Here is a 20,298-nt window from a genome sequence, read left to right as displayed (position 1 = left end):
GTTTTTTTATTGTAGTGATGGAAATACAGCAATCACCTTTTCTGTTTAACGCTAGAAGGAGGAGGTCCCAAATACATTTACTTACATTTTTCTCGTGCTTCCTTATGTTAATAAATTCATATAAACATGTACAAGTAAATATAAATAAATGCAAGCAACTGCTCAATTCAAGCCAACAAGTTTGGCCAATACAGATAACTGGATATGAGGCAGTTTTATAGCTTTATATGAAGTTATTGTTTCTACATATTACTTCTGACCTCCGATTTGACCTTTGACCCTTATTTGGAAGTTCCTGTATTGTGCTTTTGCAGATCTTACCAAAAATATTGGGTCATACCAAAGCAAAAGGCAGTAACTTTTTTTTTTTAAATAACTTTAGCTTTAATAAGCAGCATAATGACATACATGATCAAATCCTCAGTCTAATAATAATTTTAATGAAATTGCACCTTTTACCTTTATTCTTTACATAACTGTCATCATCATTTACATTTATTATTGTACATTTAACTGTTGGACTACATGCCAATGCAGTTTTTTCACAACTTTACCAGTCTTTTGTTGCCCCTCCCAAATTATTTTAACCATGTTGCAGGCATCCAATCCAGAATAAGTATATATTTACAAAAAACAACTACGCTGATCAGTCTTTGTATTGTATTAAAATAAATATAGTTTGTAAAGACTTTGCAAATCATTGTATTCTGTTTTTGTTTTACACAGCACCCTCACAGCAACTGTTATGGAATCAGGATGCTCTTTTCATTCAATATATTAAATGATGTTTAAAGAGTAGAGAAGCCAGACTGTTGACACGGTAGAGAACAAAACTTGTAACACAGCATACAACTGATACGCAATTTATTTGATTATTATCACACATGTCCATTTTTCTACATCAGGTTTCCTTCAATGTCAGTGCATTTCATAGGTCAGCAAGACAACCAGTAGAATCCAAACCCAAGAAAATGTCAAAACTTAGAATAAAAGTGCTTATAGTCGACTTCTCTCAACACCAAGCACGGATTCTTAAAAAGAAAACACACGCACACACACACAAATAATACATACGCCACTGTATCTGTCAGGTAAATAACTGATGAAAATGCTGTGCTCCTTTAGCTGGAAGACACGCACAGAAAGAGTTTGCATAAGGCACCAAGACGTGGAGGGAGTAGCTTATCAATGGCAGGGTGGAATTCCTCTTTCTGTAGAGAACAGGATCTGTGTCCAACTTGATACTGGGATGCTTTGAGAATGTATATGAGGCTAAAATGTAGTGTGGGAGGGGGGCAAAGTAAGGTTTATCACATGTACATCACAGTTTAGTAGATTGGAATGACTTCCAAAGGAAAAAAAAAACAACGCAAACACTGATGGAACAAGAAATGTTGACGTCTATACAAAAAGTGGCTCTAAAAATAAGAGCAATTAAAGCGCAAGGTAGGGGATAAACACACAATCAATGAAAATAATATTTATTTGCATTACAAAACAAGCAAATTTGGTTAAAAGCTTTTACGACAGACATTTATAAATTTAAGTAATGCAGACACAGGTGTAGTATACTTGCTGCACTCGATGTGAACACAGACTTTGCCATCATGCATGTAGGGAATTTACCATTGACAGCGAAAACCACAGAACTAAATGAGGAGAAAGACATGAACGGTGGGGTAGCAATCTTTAGATGCATTCACATGTGACTCAATCAGTTGTAGTCACTGATAATTTAAAATTTGGTTATTTGTCAGCTAGTCTACAACATGCTATTCAAGCAGTGTGACTTCAATACATCGATATTAATATAACATCCAACAACAATCCAATAAATTATAATTTAGAGATAAATTAAGTACATCTGTGTGCACACAACTATTAACCAAATTTAAGTCAATAACATCGCTATTGAGACTGCAGTGTGACACCATTAACTCATAGTCAATGTAAACCTTACCTGGTTAAAGGGTCAATCTGCCAATTTTACACATGTTCTGTTTACAGGGGGAGCCTCATCAAGCAAGTCTGAAAGATGACCCTGATGATATCATAATGATGTCATCAGGGTCATCTCCTCTCGGGCTCAGAGGCTTGAAATTTCTAACAGAAAGCCTGCGCTCTGAGTGTGACGTTTGAAATAGAGAGGCAAAGTCCTTCCCCTTCAAGTGTCCCCCATGGGACGTTATTTTGGAAAAAAAAAAAAAGTACAGTCAGATAATTTGTTGCTGCGGTTACAGTTGTATCATTAATGGGCCATTCCTTAATCCCGCCCCCTTTTGCTCCATGCTCTAATAACACACAATGCACTTAGTTTTGCCATGAATGTCTATATCAATGCACTTGTGTACTCAAAAAAGGGAGTGCAAGAACAGAAGAATGCAAATTGAGACACAGCAAGTGTCTTGCTAACATTAGCTAACAGCATCTTTGAACCATCTTCATAATTAGGTTGTATTTTCAACATATTGGAGCCTAGCGCATGTCTAATTACAGGAAATGGGAAAATAAAGATATAACAGAGGTTCTACAGGATGCCAAATTTGCTTCACTGTTATTGGAGCACAAAGCAAAAACAGGCGGGACTTATGAAGGCTCAAGACAATTTTGCAAATTAAAAGAGTCACACCAGTGATAAAATTTGTCGTAGTAGCATTTAGTTTTCTCTCGCACAATATACCACAAATATCACCAACATGGCTGTCCCTTGTAACGTCATGACATCACTCAAACGGGTGTTTGGTGTGTAGTCTTGCTGATTACGTATTTTCAGTCTTAAGAGAAACTGACTTTCTTGACTTGAAAAATTATCTTTCAAATAAAACATATTTTTCTGGGATAAGGTCCACCAGAAGGGGAGGGACTTTGCCCCTCTATGGGTGGGTCTAATGAAAACGTTAGAATACTGAATTATAGGAACAGTAGGCTCGAGTGTTTTCTGGAGCTCATCTCATGCTATTTCAATTTTGACCATTTAAAAAAAAAAACCCTTGTGACAGTGCAATATTTAATAGATACCCCATCTATTAAATATTGCTCCTTTAAATAAGCCAACATTGATAAGACTAAGGTGAGAAAATCGACAGCAACTCCCGTGACTGTGCCTTCAATATAAACCTACAGCTAAGTTAGCTTAAGTTAGCATGAAGACTGAAAACAGGAGGGAAGTGCCATATTATTTCTTGGCCAAAAGCAACAACCTCACAAAAATGATGAGATGAAAGGAAGTCACTGCTCCCAGCCAAGAAATAGTCCCCAGTAAAACCAGAATGTGACGTTTTTGCAATTCAGATTTTGTACATTTTAAATAAATGAGACATAAAAATATTTTAATTAGTGAGCTTTAAAGGTCCTGCTAAGCTTTCTGTTGTGTTTTTTTAGCCTTCTGACACACTCAGGCTAGCAGTTTCCTCCTCCTGTGTTTATGCTAAGCTAAACTAAAATCCACACAAATTTGAGAGAGCAACTGTCCTTTTTTGTCTTTGTTTTATCTTTGCAAATTAAAAATGTTTTTACGCAACTGCTCAAAGATTTGGATGCTTACAGACAAATTCAAAGTAGGGCGATTAGCTACTCCTTGAGAACAGTGTGTTAGTATGGTCAACTAGTTTTTATTTTAAAAAGCCCCGGAAAACTTTTTGTTTATCTGTTTTCTTTATGTTCTGCTCACAGGTTTGAAGTAGGTGTAACTTGATTTGTCACAGTATTTTGTGCACCAATCAGGATTAAGATAAATACAGATGACAGTTAGCAGGTTATTGAAATCACACATCCAGATGAAGCAGATTAGCTGAGTTTATGACTGTTAATCCCCCAAAATCTAGTACCTAAAGTGTTTTTTCATTGTTACTTAGCCATAAAATGTGAAATACTTTGATTTGAAGCAAGGTTTTCAGGCGCTTTAACGTAGATGTACATGTACAGCAACTTCACATTCCAGTACACCAAATCCAATTTACAACAGTTTCACAGCATTACATTTATCAGGCAGTATTCCAATTATTTAGGTTTTCGTTATGTTGGCTATCTTATTTTACTCCTCAAAAATCACCTCAGTGTGATACCAGAGCTTAAAAAAAGGAGAAGAAGAGAAGAACCATATCCGGGTTGAGCATCATTCATCAGACTATCTTAAGGCTGTGTAAATAGAGTACCATTACCTGTACAAGAATATGTTTTCGTTGACATTAGATTATAAAAAAAAAAACTGATCAGCAGTACAAAAGCTTGTACTTCGAGGCTTTGTGAACATCATGAGTGAGATTCGAGAACACCTTCAGTCATGCTGTCTCTCTGTCCGTCTCCCCCATGTTGCATTCATCTGTACGTCAGTGCAGGTCATGCTCCCATTTCATAACCGTCAACCACGTGTGTGTGTGCTCGCACAGATACACACACACGCACACACGCACGCGCTCGCACACACACTCACACATTCCTGAATCTACATGATCAACATCCAAGAAACAGACTGAAGAAACTAGGATTTGAATGCAGAGTTTTTCCAAAGTGGTTTGTGATAGACCCAGCCGTCACCCTGGAGGAGAAGAAGAGATGAGTGTCAGAATATTAGAAGAAGTATCATCAGACTATTTGATTGAGATTGGAAATTATTTGGCAAGCTTTGTGTAGCTTTTTAATCCACTACACCCTGGAATAATCCTACTCAACCCAAACAAACAGCTCAGCAACTTGTATGAGATGAAAATTCATATGTACAAATGTTATGACCCCGTCTGTCGTCCCTACAGACTCTACATCACTCTTCCCCCAAGACAACAGCATCTGTCTCAGGCAGTGAGAGGAGCAGACGTCCCACTTTAACAGCGGGGGGGATTTTAAAAAAACAAAAAAACAACACAGTTTTAAGAAATCAGTCATGATGCTAGCAACCAAGTGTGCCCTACTCACAGCACATCCCGTTTTGTTATCTCATAGTTGAGTTAATTCAGTTGAGAAATGGATGAGGAAAGACTTATAGTCGAGGTGGAGAAACATAAAGAGCTCTATGACCCGCAAAGCGGCTTTTTAATGATGACCATAAAAAAGATGACAGTTAGTGTGCCACCACTGTCGCTGTTTTAAGTGTAAAAAATCTCTTCAGGTGGGCAGGGGTGTCTTCTCTTCTAGTTGTATGGTGGTTGGTGGGCAAATGAACGGAGCTGTAAAATGACACGCAGCTTGACGTGCTGCATGTGGTGTAAAACTGCCTTAAGATATCAATAGAAGACTTATTCAGCCACGAATAAGAAATATGACGACAGAATCATTTTAATTCAAATATTTTTCGAGGTGATTCAAAATTTAGTTTTGTTTTGTGACTTTTCAGTGTGCTTTGTTTTGTTTGTCTTGAATGTGCTTCAAATTTCTTTGCATGAAGTCTGTAATAAACTCTGAAAATGCCATTGAACCTTCATGATGGGAAAATAAATTAAAGGAGCGCCATTGTGGCTGACATGCTCACCTCTCTGTCAAAGTATCTTGTCCTCCAAGGGGTTTCAGTCTCAGCGCGGTGCCTCTCCTCCGTCCGCTGCCTCTCCTCCAGAAGCCTCTTGTGCTCCGTGGCTTTTTCGATGTCTTTCTCACGTAGGGACTCCGTCACATGCTGCCACAGGCGCCTGAAATTCAGTGAATTAATTAAACAACTTCTCAGGAAACTAAAAGAAATTAGACTGCAGATGTCCGCTATGCAACAGATGAAGCTTTGCCACAAAATGTCAAGATTTATAAGGTGCACGCTTCATGTGTAAGATTCATCGATCAATTGTTTGGTGAATAAAATGTCAGAAAACTGTTTCTTAAATCTACTCTGACAGTAAAACTTTTTGGAAAAGTAGGCTGAAACATGTGGAGCACACAGGGTGGATCTGAACAACTCTTATTCTGACCTCGATTCAGTCGGTCCCTGCTTCTCAATCGGCCGAACGCTCTTCTTTGTCACAGGCAGCTTGGTGACGTCGACCACCCTCGTCTCTCCACTGGTGTAGCTGAACTCCAGAACGCCGTTCCACTCGCCCTGCACGCGACACACCACTGCATTGGTGGTGTTGTGCTTCACCTCCGCTGTTACCCTACATTCAGGCAAGACGATGAAATGAAGAACACAATTTAATTTCATTTATACCAAGTGTTACTTGTCCACTGAGTTTGGCTGTAAAAGGGACTAGAATTATTCCTGATCACCAAAAAATGCATATTGTTGGACAATGATCATGGTATGAGCAGGATAATCAATGAGTAGGTGTGTGCTAAATGGCTGAAGTCATGACGATTCATGTCCAGTGTTTCTTCCATGTCGTGCTGTCAAACAGTTTAATGCACACCTACCCACTGATAATCACTTATTCACGTCATTCACAAATTTATAGAGAAGTACTACACCACCTGCGATCCTATATCAACTCAACAAATCAGAGAGGTTGCAACAGTGTTAATATCAACTTGTACCACAAGAGGAACTCACTTGTGCAATTTGCCACCATAAAACGGTTTTGTCTGGAACGTGATGACTGCCGAGTAGCCTGACTTGGCGCATCCGATGTTGACTTTGCCGCCCAGTTCCACCCAGGGGACAGTGAGGATGGAGCGTGCATACGCACAAGGCAGCGTGAAAGTGTACTCTTCATCATGTTCCAGCAAATACAGACAACCTAAAGAGATAAACAGATGAAGAGAGAAGCATTAGTCGTAGGTGCAATGTTTTGGAAACTTTCTTATTACTTCTTCAGTTGACTGTTCTGCCAAAATTAATTAGCTCATTAGTCGTACTTGGGAGGTATGGAAGCGCATTTCAACCAGTGAAAGAAAAATATATCCCATGGTAAGATATAATTATGAGGCAAAATTAGGATTTATAATGGGGATATGGTTTTCTTTTACTGGAGGAAATGGGCTTCCATAGGAAAAAGATGTATTTCAGGCTGGTAAATTACTTAGTTGGAAATGTTCAACATTTAAAATTCAAAAAGATTAGAGATATTTTTTCTTTTACTCATGGAATTGGGCTTCCATCAAAATCTTGTGTTAATATTTTGTGACAGTATCAATATTCATTCACTGATTGATTGAGGTATTTGGTCAAAAAAATATCACACTAGATTTTGTCCATATCTTCCAGCCCTAATTCGAATGACTTAAAAAAATGTTTCTTACAGTTCTTGGGATTCATGATTACACCAACACACATGCTTACCTTCCCCGATCATGGATACCCCGATGGACATTCCCATGAACTTGCTCTTGGTCCACACATGCGTATTCACACACATCCGCCTCTCCTGGCATTCAGCATAGAAGCCAGACACTGGGGGGTGGTGGGACACCTGCTCGGCCACGAAGCGCACTTGGTAAGGGTCCTGGGGGGCAGCCGGGTCAGGGCTTCCCTGCGAGGGCTCTTTAGAGGCCTCTGGTCTTCTGGGTACTTTCCAGGAGCAGTGAAAGGTCTCACCAATGATGGGGTTGTAGGGCTTCTTGGCGATGGCACCCTTGCGGCCCTCGTGGAAGGAAGTGAGGTAGTACTCCACGAACCGAACCATGCGGTCCTCGGGGCTGCTGCCATCGGTGATGGCCACAAAGAGGTCCGGGTGTGACATGAAGTCAGCATACATCTCGAGCAGAGAGCGTTTCTCGAGGATGAAGGTGGGGAGGACCACCTGGAAGAAAAGCCCAGATAAATAGGTCACATTATTAACCATCAGTGAACCGAGAAAGTGACCATGTGACGTCCACTGGGCACGACCCCGGGGTCGCAGTGTCAGCGGATCCACCAGATTAACTGCGATAAATCAGAAACCCAAGAGGAGGATATCCAAATACTAGAACAAACTGACACTGAAGATTGAATGTCTGTGCAGGACTCGACTCCTGGTGTTTGTAAGTGTGTGTGTGTGAGAGTGTGTGTTTGTGTGCAAGTGTTCAGGATAAGTAATTAGAAAGTAAGAAGTGCTTATTTCAGCCTGTAAGACTATTTAAAGGCAGACCTGACAGCAGCTCCGCATCTGCTGACTGCTTCATTTATGCAGGGTCCAGATTCCAATCTTTTTCTATCCAGACAAGTTCAACTACTGTCAAGACTGACCTGTTTTTCAACATAGTGGCTGTCAACCACACCATACCTCACTGCACACCATAAAACGTGACACAAAAGCACACGTGGGAAAAGCATTAAACTTTGCTCTACCATAGACCGCAAACGTTACCACTGCATTTGCTGTTGGCCGCCTGGCTAGAGGATCACCTCAAAGTCCACAGCATTTAATCTAATCCCTGCCTTTTTCCGCGTTATTGAGTGTATTTCTGTCATCTTTTGTATACATATACATTTCGTATTTCACTGTCCAACCAATGTTTGTTGGGGTGCAAGCTAGCTAGCTACCTCAGTCTTTTAGTAATAATGTTATATCATGTGTGCAGTTGTTAAATAACTTCACATGTTGAATACACTTTGTCAGGGTTATCATTTAAAATGTGTCTGTCTGGCCAAACCTGTGCATTTCAATACAGTGTTTTCCTATCAGTTTAATAGTAAGAGGAGCATCTATATTTATGACTGTATTAAAAATCATACAGTCAGGATTTTTTAATTTCCTGATATGCCATAATACCTTTATACTGTCCATGCATGCATGCTGCTAATGCATCCTGGCCACTTTGTATTTTAGACTCTGAGACTTATGCGTTTTTGCAGGAGCGCTCAGAGCAACTCAACTAAAAAAAAACTTCAATTCAGAGCAGAAAACCCACAACACAATTAAACTGCAGTGTTGCAGCTCTGTTGTGACAGAAATGCAAATCCAAAAAAAAAAAAAATGCAAAGTTTCAAGACTTAACCCATTTCTATTCACAATGCAACATGTTACAAACTGTATATTTCATATCACATCACACAGTGCATCATACAGCTGAAGTACCAACATCTTTCACAACATAATCCTGGTAATGATACAGAAAACCCAGAAAGTGTGGGAATTTCAGTCAGTGGTGGAAGGGGCTAGTTTTGCTGCTTGGCAGTACATGGAACTTGACCTACCCGCGTGAGGTCCATGCCCAGCTTCAGCTGGGACAACAGGTGTAGGATGACGCTGCGCTCCTCCTCCACAGCACCCAGGTCTTCCTCCTTGTCTGTGAAGCAGTCCTCCATTTCATCTTCACCATCAATGTCTTCCTGCTCCTGAGAGAGTAAGTTAGTTAGTTAGTCAATGACTTGCTTGGATGACTCTGCAGAGGTTGAACGTTACTATTTGTTTATGCTGTGGGGCGCCTGTATACCTGCTTGACCAAGTTTATAAAAAGCAAAAAATATAAATCGAATGATTTGTGGCTGGATTAAAAAGCACTGAAGAGATAGTTTGGATTATTTGAAGTGGGGTTGTGTGAGGTATTTATCCATAGTCAGTGTATCACCGACAGTAGATGGTGGTTGACACGCCTCCAGTTTGGAGAAGTAGAGAAGAGAATCAGCATGGAAGCTAAGCAATATACAGCTCTGGGCAGGGTGAGCAAAAAAAAGGTATTTTAAGCCAGTTAAAAAAAAGGCATCATCAATTTTAGTATGTATATACAGACCAAGCAAAGGCCAAAAAAAATGTTTTCCCCGAACCAACCAAACTCCATGGACAAAATGAGCCATTTTAACTTGCAAAAAACAGGAGATGCTGGTCTACCACTGTCTCAATGTGTGAGTTTGTTTGAGTTATTGTGAGACTCTTGGTGAATCTGAACTAACCTTTAAAAACACCAAAATCATACAATAACACAAACTAACTAATGGATCAAGGCAGAAGAAGACCAGCAGGTCCTGTATTCTGAGAGGTAAAATGACAGATTTAGCCAAGGGAGATTGGTTGGTTTGGAGAAAACAATATTTGGTTTATATAATGATAGTTTTTATCATTAAAGGCTGTGTGACAGCCAAGTAAAGCGGTGAAGAGCTTCTAAATATACTGTTTTTTTGTCTTGTAATCTCTACAAGGGAAATAAACTTAAGTCAAAACAACTTGATAACCAACAGGATGGTACATCTGTTTCCAGAATAGCACTTAGCTGCGTGCAGGGGGAGAGCAGGAGTCATTTCCTCGGTCTTACCCCAGAGAAGCTGCAGGACTCGGGGCTGCTGAGCTCCAGGCGGCTCCCCTCCAGCGGGCCCTCCCCTGTCGTGAAGCTGCCCAGGGAGCTGCTGCCATTCTTCAGGATGTCGGGCAGCTTGGGCTCCAACCACTCGATGGTGGGTCCTGCCATGGACAGGGAGCACACAGGTTCAGACGTACTCACGGCACTGTCCCCCCCCTCCCTCCCAAATCCCCCGACACTCACAGCTGAACACACACACACACACACACACTACACCGCCAGCCGCCACGCAACACCTCACAACCAACTGGCTGCTGCCTGGACAGATGGCGAGTACTTCCCCAGCTGCCCTAGACCTAAAGAGTGTAACCCAACCCCCCCCCCCATGAGTTGAGTATCAGGATACTTTGGCCTCGCTGACAGGAAACATCCCTGTCCTCTGATTGGTTAAACCGTCTCGGTATGGCGTGGGCATTTTTTTATGTATGTTTCGAGGTGGGCAGATCTCATTCAAATTCACCTTGTGTGTCGTCGGACAGCTTAATCTGATTGGCTGCTGTGCTGAGACTGGCCTAATGAAATATACATTGAGTAATGAGATCTGCTGTGAAAAAGTGGGACGTTAGCTTGATATTTTCCACTCTTCAAATCATCCTAAAAAAAACAGAAAAGGTTGAGATACCAGCAAGACATTTCTCTTCAAAACTTAAATTTGTGTGTTTTTAATCTGAAGCAGATTTAGAGCTGCTCTCTGTCCTCAAAGTGCTGCGGATGGATATTTTAACCATCTGAGATCTCGTTACCTTCGAGACAGGTGGTAAGAATAGGTACGGTTCCTTATCAATAATGCAAAATAATTCCACTGTCCAGCCAAAGCAAACTGTTACACTGGCTGCAAGCCTGCATGTGCAAGACTATGATTTGTTTTGAGGACAATGCATTTACCTGCAATAACCTGAAGGGCTAAACAGGCCAACAGAAGGCAGGAAACAACAATCACCATATTCAGACGCACACAATATACACACACCCCTCCCTCCACTGACCTCCCAGCGAGCCTCTCTGCCTGGCCACCTGCTGCAGGTGCAGGATGTGCAGGCACTCATTGAGGCAGTTCATGGTGGCCATGGAGGTAGCCTTGAGCATCAGCAAGTCCTGGTCGAGAGGGGAGAGGCCAGGGGCTGCAGGCAGACCCTCAATGCTCTGGATCAGGTCTCTGTGCTGGCCCTGGGCCTGGCTCATCATCTGGAGGGGGAATCACAAGGACAGTTTGTTATTTGAGGCAAATACAAATGTATCGAGGTTGCCACATCTCGTTTGAATGTAATGAACTGTGTCCAGGGATACATATAGAAGGCATAAGAGACAAGTTTATCTGTGTAAATTACCTGAGATCTTTTTATTTGGCCTCTATTTTGACTGATGCACAAATACATGTTTTGAGGCAATAACATTAACATAAACATTAAACCAGTATGCCTTGGCTTTTCCATCTTACTCAAAATTTTAAAAACTTACTATGGCAGAGGTTGCATTAATAGTTGACAACTAATCAATCAGTCAACAAATCAGTGCATCATTTGGTACAGATCACCACAGAAATCAGACTTTTAATATGTTTTTCAATGAAAATAAGAATAATGATGTAAAAATTTTCATTCCCTCCAATATTGCAATTGCAATATCAGTAAAAATAATCGCAATTAGATATTTTTTCAAAATCGTTCAGCCCTACTATGTATTATTTCTCTACTTTTCCTGCTGTTTTAGATTTTTGCCGTGGTATCATTTCAGTATCGTTCTGGAGATATTTTATCATATCAAAGTCATAATTTTGGTATCCTGACAACACTACTAGCAACCTCAACATATTAAAAAAAATCATGCTAAAGACACTGCAACAGCTTTACTGCACATGATTGTTGCGACCTTATCTCCCATCTGTGACAAGGAGAGTAAATACACTGATGGACTGCAAGATTTAACAGACAGAAACAAAACTTTACATGAGCTTTTGCAAGCCAAGATAGGGTCTTTCTTCAAAGCTCAGCTCAAACATTGAAAATCCCTTCAACTAACAGCTGTGTTCTGATTAAAAATCCATAGAGAACACAATGCATGATTGATTAGTTCTGTGCTACTGTCGTCTCCTGATGCTCAAGATAAGACAACAGCACCCTCTTGTGGTCAATCAGCATCACCCAAAGAAGATTTCAGTGACAGCTCACAACTAAACAAATCTAAATCAACAAAAGCGTGACTACAAAGTCTTAAATATTTTACATTTACCGCTGCATGTCTTGTAGGAACATAATGCTGTTTGTACTTGTAAGAAGCTCTTTAAGAGCTCAACACTGGCCTGAAGTTTAAACATTAATGAAACATCATGTAGTGAGTCGAGCGTCAGCTTGTTTAATTATTTTCCCAGATGTTATGACAGCCAACACTTATGGCTGAGGCTATGTCACTTTCTGATTAATAGAACTGAAATGTACAATAACAGCCAATAACCTCTCCTGTCACGTGTATCCTTGATGAATAAATCTATGCCATTAATAGACTGAATGATTTAGCCACCCTTATTTATTTATTTACTTCTCATACTCATCCAGCCAAAAGAATTCAAAATAAATAGAGGACATTTTCCTCTATACACCAGAAACATTTTAATCCTAATCTCCTGAAAATTACAAAATTGTTACTATTTACAAGCAGCAAAGTCACCGACTTGGCCTTTGACAACGTATATAATTTAGCATTCTCTACTGGCTATTATTGCTTTAATGTCATCAGTTTTAGTCAGCAGCTAGCCCTGATCAAAGGTGTGGGGTCAAAGGTTGTATCGTGAACTTTCACAATAAAATCCTGCCATCTGATTTGGCTTGATATTACTGTATTAGTGGATGCTGATGTTAAAAACACTGTGCAATCATTTTTATTTCTGATTTCCCCCGAAAAGAAAATTGCATATGTTACGTTATGGTTCTTGCCTGCTGCCCGCACCTGTGAATTTATATAACTATATTTTTTACTCATTACACAACTTTTTTGCAGGTCACCTGTTAGGTATCTACGGGTACATAACCTGGTACGGCACTCTATTGTCCGAGCTATTCATAAATGCATCAGGGCATCAAATACGAACATTTTGGGTTGGTGAAACATGCTGAGCACAGTAAAACTGTGACAAAAATAAAATGAAAATTCAGGCTGAAGCCAGCATCTCTGCAGATACAGCCACCACCACACTCTATAAATTGTTTTTTCAATAACTGATTGATAAATCAACTATTGACCATTATTTTAAAAAACATTCTTAGCTATTTCAGTTTCGTTTCAGTTGCTGGTCACAACATCTCAATTTCTTAATAAGCATAACAGCAGGAATAAATTCAGAGCTTGCTGTGCTGTACCTCTCTGGCGTCCAGCAGGTGGTCTGGCAGCAGGGACCTCTTGCTGGAGTAGAGTGACGAGCCCTTGTGGACCTGCGTCCAGCCAAATATCGTGGCGGGGTTTTGGCTGGGCCGGCGCAGGGACATGGGGGAGCTGCCGCTGCCTTGAGATGCCATGGAGTAGCTCCGGGACTTGGGTGGGGGATTGCTCTGTGCAATGCAAAATGTGAGCTGTCGTTACAATTTAATTCACTAAGATTATCTCAAGGGTTAATTTCTGAGAGGAATATTCTGAGGGCAAATGCATCATATACCATATTTTCCCATTGTTTTGTGTTTGAGTGACTAATCGGGACAACAGCTTTTGATACTGGTTGGTGACAGCCCTAGTAGCTATCCTTTCCATGATGTTGACAGACACGTTGAATAAAAATCTGAGCCTGTCAATGACAAAGACAAGCTCATGAAGTGGACGTACTAAAGGGATTACATTGCAGCTCAGTTCTGCATCATCCAGTTAGTGGCTAGTCACTTAGCCACAAAAACGAGGGAAAATAGGTTCCACGTTGTTTTAACAAGTTATATTTTGCAGTCAAACATACTTCAAGGCACGTAAGCTTCTTTTTTTTTCATACATGTAACTATTTCCAACCACTGCTAAGAAGAAAACCTTGGGGAGTTCTGTGTTGTTACTTCTCATGTATCTCAGGAACTTTAAAACAGAATGTGGGCAGCACAGTAGTCTGTAGATCAATATCCAGATCAATACTAGTGATTACAGTGCTTACACACACAGGTTAAAACCTGATACAGTTTTACATAAACATTAATATTTCACAGCTCTGCACTGGCTTTGTTCAATTGCTTCATTGGCATGTGAGGAAGGAAAACAGGAAGCAGGACTGACTAGTTCACATCCGCAGATGTGAAATGTGTGAGTCACATTTTGAAAGGCTCATCACACATACAGTGCAGTGCAGAAGACCTTTAAGGGAATATATGTATAAGGTCTTTGCATACTTGCACGAAGGAACAAGAATGAGGTGTGAGTGACCTTTGCAAACATCAACACGTGCTCATATGCACGCCAGTCACACAACACCTTACCTTCCCCATGGCCTCTGTGTGGTGCTGCGTGCAGATCTGCAGTCTGCTCACCCAGTGCTGCCTCTCTTTGGCATCGGTGGCTAAAACAATCACACACAAACACAAACAAAAGAAAAACAAGTGAGCAAAACTTTATTACGGTTACTCCAGGTTGAGCTTTCTCAGCATCGATTCCCGTACACTTCTGCAGCAGATAATGGAAAACATCCAGATCAATACTGTATGATCCTGATGGATGGTGACGACAGTAGGCCTGAAGATAGACAAAATGGAGCTGAGAAGCAGCATTAAGGGGAAAAGCTCTGATCCTGGAAGTGAAATGTCAGAAGGAACTAAATTTATTTACTGTAGATACACAACGATTAAAAATAAATGTCAAGAATTCAGTGTGTGCAGGATGTCTACAAGTAAGAGCAAGTTAAATGTAACTTTTGTGACCTTTTAACGCAATTAATGCCAACTTTGTCGTACAGCTAAACATCAAATGTAAAAATGTAGGTGTACTCTTAACTTCTCAAAATTATAAGTACAGCAAAATGACAATAACTGATGAAGTTGAAGAACATTTGTAGATGATAAACCTCTAACAGGACAACAGAGGCATTCAAATTCAACTATCACGCTTCAAGTGAATTTTAAACCATTTTAGTCCAATATTGGAGCATTCAATAAATACATTTTTAAGACTTTCCCACACAGAATTTAAGAGTATTAAATACTTTTTAGACTTTTTATTAGTAAATGTGAATTCAAGACATTTTAAGACATTTTAAGGTCCTGTAGCCACCCTGTGTGTGTATTTAAGGTACACACCCCTGAGCTTGTACTGCTCCCCGCTGATGGCGTTGACAGTGAAGGTGTGCGAGTCCTCATCGCTCGGGGAGATGACGGCCCCTGCCAGGGGGAGCATGCCGCGGGGCTTCTGGGGCCGCGACTGCTCATTGACAAAGTACTCCAGCAAGCCCGCCTCATTGTTTAAGACAAAGAACCTGCAAACAACAACAGCCACCATGACAATGTCCGTCCCCACTACAAACCACCATGGCATTACCTGAATTGGATTAGACTGGATTACAACAATGAACTTGGCTGAAAGAGGCTGGTGAATGCTGATAAGAGAGTTCTTTGTTCTTACCCTTGATAGGGACACCATACATTTTAGGTTGGAATTATATTAAACAGATGGTTTAGTTTATTTGATATGAGGTTGTATGAGGTACTTCTAGAAAGTCAGTGTAAATGGCGGTCAGGAAGAGTCCAGTTTGCAATATACTGCTGTGGACAGGGTCAGCAGCAAAATGTGTTTTAGCCACATAATAAAAACCCTACATTAGTTTAAGTGTATGCTATATTCAGAATACTTTCCCTGCTTTACTTTGCCATCAGACAGCCTTTTTCAGCAGGAAACTGTTAAAAGTATCACTCTCTCCATTTAACTTGCAGAACGTTAGAGTTGTGGGTCTACTGCTGCCTCATTCTGTTAATTTTGTTTGTGTTATTGTGTGACTTTGGTGTTTTAAAAGGTTAGTTTGGATTTTCAGAAGTCACACAAGAACTCAAGTAAACTGAAAGATTGAGGCAGCGGTAGACCCACAACTCAGGTGTTCTGCAAGGTAACACTACTGATTTTGCCAATGGAATTTGGCTGGTCTGGAGAGACCATTATTTGGCTTATATAAAGGTAGTTTCCCATCATAGAAGGCTGTGTAATGACAAAGTTAAGTGGTGAAAATATTCTAAGTATAGCATACACCTAATCTGATATTGATTTTCTTAGACGGGCCTATATTTAGGTGGCTTAAATACATTTTGCTGCTGACCCTGTCCATGGCTATTCATTGCTCAGCTTCCTACACCGGTACTCCTGCTGCTTCTCTAAACTGCAGACATGTTGACCGCCATCTACTGTTGGTAATACACTGACTATAAAGGACATGAGATAAAAAAAAAAAAAAGATTCTCTTAAAGCTACTACAGACAGTTTTTAATTTGCCATAAAAGAGTCTCCATTTGTTACTGATGCCTCTATATGACCTATGTAAGCAAACAAGACCACAGAAAGAAGACTGGCTACTTCAGTATTGTTATTCTTAGGCATACTGTAAAAAGGGAGACAAAAATCACAATAGTAAATTGGAATATCTGATTGCAACACATATCAAATCGGAAGCTAAGTATCATGATCCTCCTGATGGAATCAAGAGTTAAGTGCATCATCCTAGCCCAGCTGAGTATGGGTAAGTATCTCACACAATCTCACTTTAAATAATCCTATCTCTAACTATCCCCTAAAACACAGGTATATAGAAAAAAAACTTACCTGTATTGCCACCCTGTTACAAGGTTTGTGTATTTCATCAAGTAGCCATCAATATTCTCCATGTGGTCACTGGCATGAGAGGTTGTCAAGCCAAAGGAGATAAAGAACACTTGTTAAATTATTTGGACGGACTACACACCCATAAACAAACAACAGTTCATGCACAAATCAATCATAGTTGCCTAGTAAAAGAGTACTATGATTTAATTGACACCTGCTCTATTAGGAGGCAAATTTGATCATCAGCGTAATAACAAATTGGTTAATTATGAAAAAAACAGAGCAGTATGGATATATCACAATAATGCTGCTGGTGCTGTTTTGGCTGGGTCAGGGGTCTGCAACCTGTGGCACCGGAGCCACATGTGGCTCATTACCCCCTCTACAGTGGCTCACTGCAGTTCTGGCAAAAAATTCTATGGAAATTAATAACCCGACAAGTTGAGAATACTCAAACTTTCAAGGCAACATACTGCAATGGAGTTTTACCCACCTACACATCTTTTCTTGAGAAGTTGTATTTAAAAAAAAATAATAATCAGGGGGTGCTCCCATAGCTCAGTTGGTAGAGCATTCACCCCATGTACTGTTCCTCTGCAGCAGTTGCTGGTTCAATTCCTGCCTGTGACCCATTTGCTGCATATCATTCCCCCTGTCTCTACCCCCTTTCCTGTCATATCTTCAGCTGTCTCTATCCAAAACAAAGGGAAAAGCCCAAAAAATAATCATTAAAAAAAAAAAAAAATCACTGGGTAAACTCACTGACAAGAAAGTGAATGATGGTTAAAATAATAAGAATAATAATAAAAAAAAAAAAATCATTTTCAGGCACCAAAGTAATGACAAATCAGGTTCACAGGTCACTTGTTTTTTTTTTTCTTTTTTGGGCCAAAAATGGCACCTTTGATCGTAAACATAGCTGACCCCTGGGCTACATAAACAAAATATGCCTAAAATCAGTAAAGCAGCTTAATCAGATATGCTTAATTGATCCCTGGGGGGAAATTGTTTGTGTTACAGTTACTCCCATTCAAGAGTAGAAGTACATATAAGGACAGAGCTAGGCAATATATCAATATTGCACTGAATCATGATATGAGACTAGATATTGTGATAGATTTTTATCATGATATTGTGTGTGTTGCCTTTTCCTGGTTACCAATAATTTTTGTTATCAACTGATATGAAACTTCAGTTTTTCAGCTATATCGCCCAGGCCTATATAAGCATATAGAAAATATGAAAGGAGAAACAGGGGAAATCCTAAGTACGTAAAAAATATCTGAAAAAAATCAGTGCATTATACTAATTTATACAAGATCTGTAAAAATGTGTAACAGGGTGAAACAACAATAATGCTGAAGATAAGGGCGTTGGGATGAAAGTGTAAATTGGTTCACATGCACAAAATAATGAACAATGCAGTAATGATGCCTGTGTAACCTATGTATTGCACCATTGGATTATTATTATGCGTATTAAGTATTAAATATAAATAAATTAAATACATAAATAAATAAATATTAACTATATGAGCGTTAGCATGTTTAACAGCCACTCACCTGTACTGCCAGCTTTTGGCACTCGCTCTCCCCGAACTGGGAGTCCTGTTCTGGGGAAATACATCCAGCTTGCCTTCGTTTTCCGTTATTCGTAAAGCCGTGGTTTCCCCTTGCATAGTCACTGGCAACGAAGCCCTCCTTTAGACGCTAACTCAGCTTGCTAGCGTTAAGCTAACCTGTCAAGCTAAGCTAGCTAAGTCACCACAGGTTTAAGTGGACGAGTCTCCCTTATAGTAACACAAAGGGAAGCTGTCGGTTCATCGCTTATCGAAACGCACCTCACACCCAACAGACGCCAGACTGTTAAAATGTTAAAACATTGTCTATTTAGCTGAGAGTCAGGGAGTTGCCAGATAGCCTGCCTTCTCCTAGCTCAACTGATATTTACTGCTCTGCCAGGAAAACAGTGGTCGTGTCCAGAAGGGAACTCCAGGAGAAAGATCTCGCGAGATGATCATTTTAACCCGAACCATGACCTTTCCCCAACACTAACCAAGTGTTTCTGCCCCCGAACCAACCCAGAATCTTAACCAAAGCATTGTAACGTTATAAAACATAATTAGTTTGTTTAAGATTTACAATAATGAACAAATACTTACAAATCTCGCGAGAGTTTTGCAAATCTTGGGTTCGCTTCTCAAACAGGACCGAAGACAGTCATGTGACTAGCTCACGAGCGCAGGCTTCCGCGAATCGATGGATGATAGAAATTAAAATAGAAAACAAATTAACAATAGCCAGATAATTCTATCAAACCTTATTTCCCATCTTCTGACAAAAAAAAAAAAAAAACACAGAGGGAAAAGAACAAAATGGCAAAAAAAAAAAAAAAGGTATAGCTAGAACTAAACCGGAAGTTGAGCAATTGTTTATTTTTATTTTGGGTTACTGGTGTTTTACTTAATAAATAAACAAGTAAGCAAACATATAAATATTAAAATGTATAGATATATTTTTCAAAATTTTTAATTACCCTTTTGAAACTGTCATTATCAATCTTTTGCATAAAATACATTGGAATGAATCACCCTAATGGAATATACAATGAGCATAGTATAAAAATGAAACACAACAATAATAATGATAATAATTGGTGACTAAAAACTTTAGATAAGCAATTTTACTTTTCTTTTTTGTTATATGAAGTAATTTAGTAATTAAAAATGCTAAATAATAAATGCATGTGTACATATATGTATATATATATATATATACACACACACATGTATATATACATTTTCACCCATTTTTAACTTATGGTGAGTTGTTTGCAAACATTTATTATTGGTTTCAGGGGAGGCTCAGTAGATAAAAATGAAAAAAATATTATCTTAGTTATTATATTAATTATCAAAAGGATATCAGAGATATAGTTTTGTGGAATTTTACTGTTTTCTCCACTCTCCCATAGTCAGAAACTAATAAATGCCTTCGGAGAGACCATTTTTGTGTATCTGGTGTTATCTTAAGTTTTTTTTTAAATAGTAAAATTTCTGTTTTTGTCACAGTTCTGCAGGCTCAATTTCCCTTGACCTGTTCCCCATTCTCCCAGTTTCCCTCCTGCCCCTGTGCCTCAGTTATTTTCCAATCTCTCCCTGCCTCTGCTCCGCTCTACCTGCCAGCCACTCCCACCTCATCAGCCCAACTCTAACCACCTGCAAGCTCAGCTGCAGCTCATCCCCAATCAGCCCAGTATATAAGCCTCTCCAGCACTCTCACTCCTTGCAAGATTGTTCTTCAGCACACATGGGAGACTCTCCAGCATTCTTCACCTGCCTGATCTCCTGTTGCCGACCCTGCCTGCCTCTGACCTGCCTGCCTCTGACCTGCCTGCCTCTGACCTGCCTGC

General features: G+C 39.8%; 1 protein-coding gene across 1 annotated transcript; it reads right to left on the bottom strand.

Annotated features, from left to right (window-relative positions):
- Nucleotides 1-3,777: 3,777 nt before the first annotated feature.
- Nucleotides 3,778-18,853, bottom strand: osbpl11 (oxysterol binding protein-like 11). The gene is made up of 13 exons (XM_084713770.1): nucleotides 18,450-18,853; nucleotides 16,888-16,956; nucleotides 15,381-15,556; nucleotides 14,568-14,647; nucleotides 13,482-13,670; nucleotides 11,115-11,313; nucleotides 10,084-10,229; nucleotides 9,029-9,169; nucleotides 7,193-7,652; nucleotides 6,464-6,650; nucleotides 5,889-6,071; nucleotides 5,465-5,618; nucleotides 3,778-4,537 (listed from the first exon to the last, which is right to left on the bottom strand). Exons 1-13 carry the CDS (start codon nucleotides 18,563-18,565, stop codon nucleotides 4,481-4,483), a joined length of 2,157 nt encoding a protein of 718 aa, XP_084569896.1. The 5' UTR covers nucleotides 18,566-18,853; the 3' UTR covers nucleotides 3,778-4,480.
- Nucleotides 18,854-20,298: the final 1,445 nt, after the last annotated feature.

The sequence above is a fragment of the Lutjanus erythropterus genome, chromosome 24 (genome assembly GCF_056507025.1).
Source record: "Lutjanus erythropterus isolate fLutEry1 chromosome 24, fLutEry1.hap2, whole genome shotgun sequence".
NCBI classification, from domain to species: Eukaryota; Metazoa; Chordata; class Actinopteri; order Lutjaniformes; family Lutjanidae; genus Lutjanus; species Lutjanus erythropterus.
Note: the sequence above shows the minus strand (reverse complement) of the source record. Positions and strands in the feature narration are given on the sequence as shown.

What these genes read in the sequence shown, in the direction of transcription:
- osbpl11 (XM_084713770.1), bottom strand. Translation starts at nt 18,565, where the DNA reads ATGCAAGGGGAAACCACGGCTTTACGAATAACGGAAAACGAAGGCAAG. An exon ending in GGTATCCATGATCGGGGAAG is followed by an intron (nt 6,651 to 7,192) that starts GTAAGCATGTGT and finishes TTATCTCTTTAG; the next exon opens with GTTGTCTGTATTTGCTGGAA. An exon ending in CAAGATACTTTGACAGAGAG is followed by an intron (nt 4,538 to 5,464) that starts GTGAGCATGTCA and finishes CTTCTCCTCCAG; the next exon opens with GGTGACGGCTGGGTCTATCA.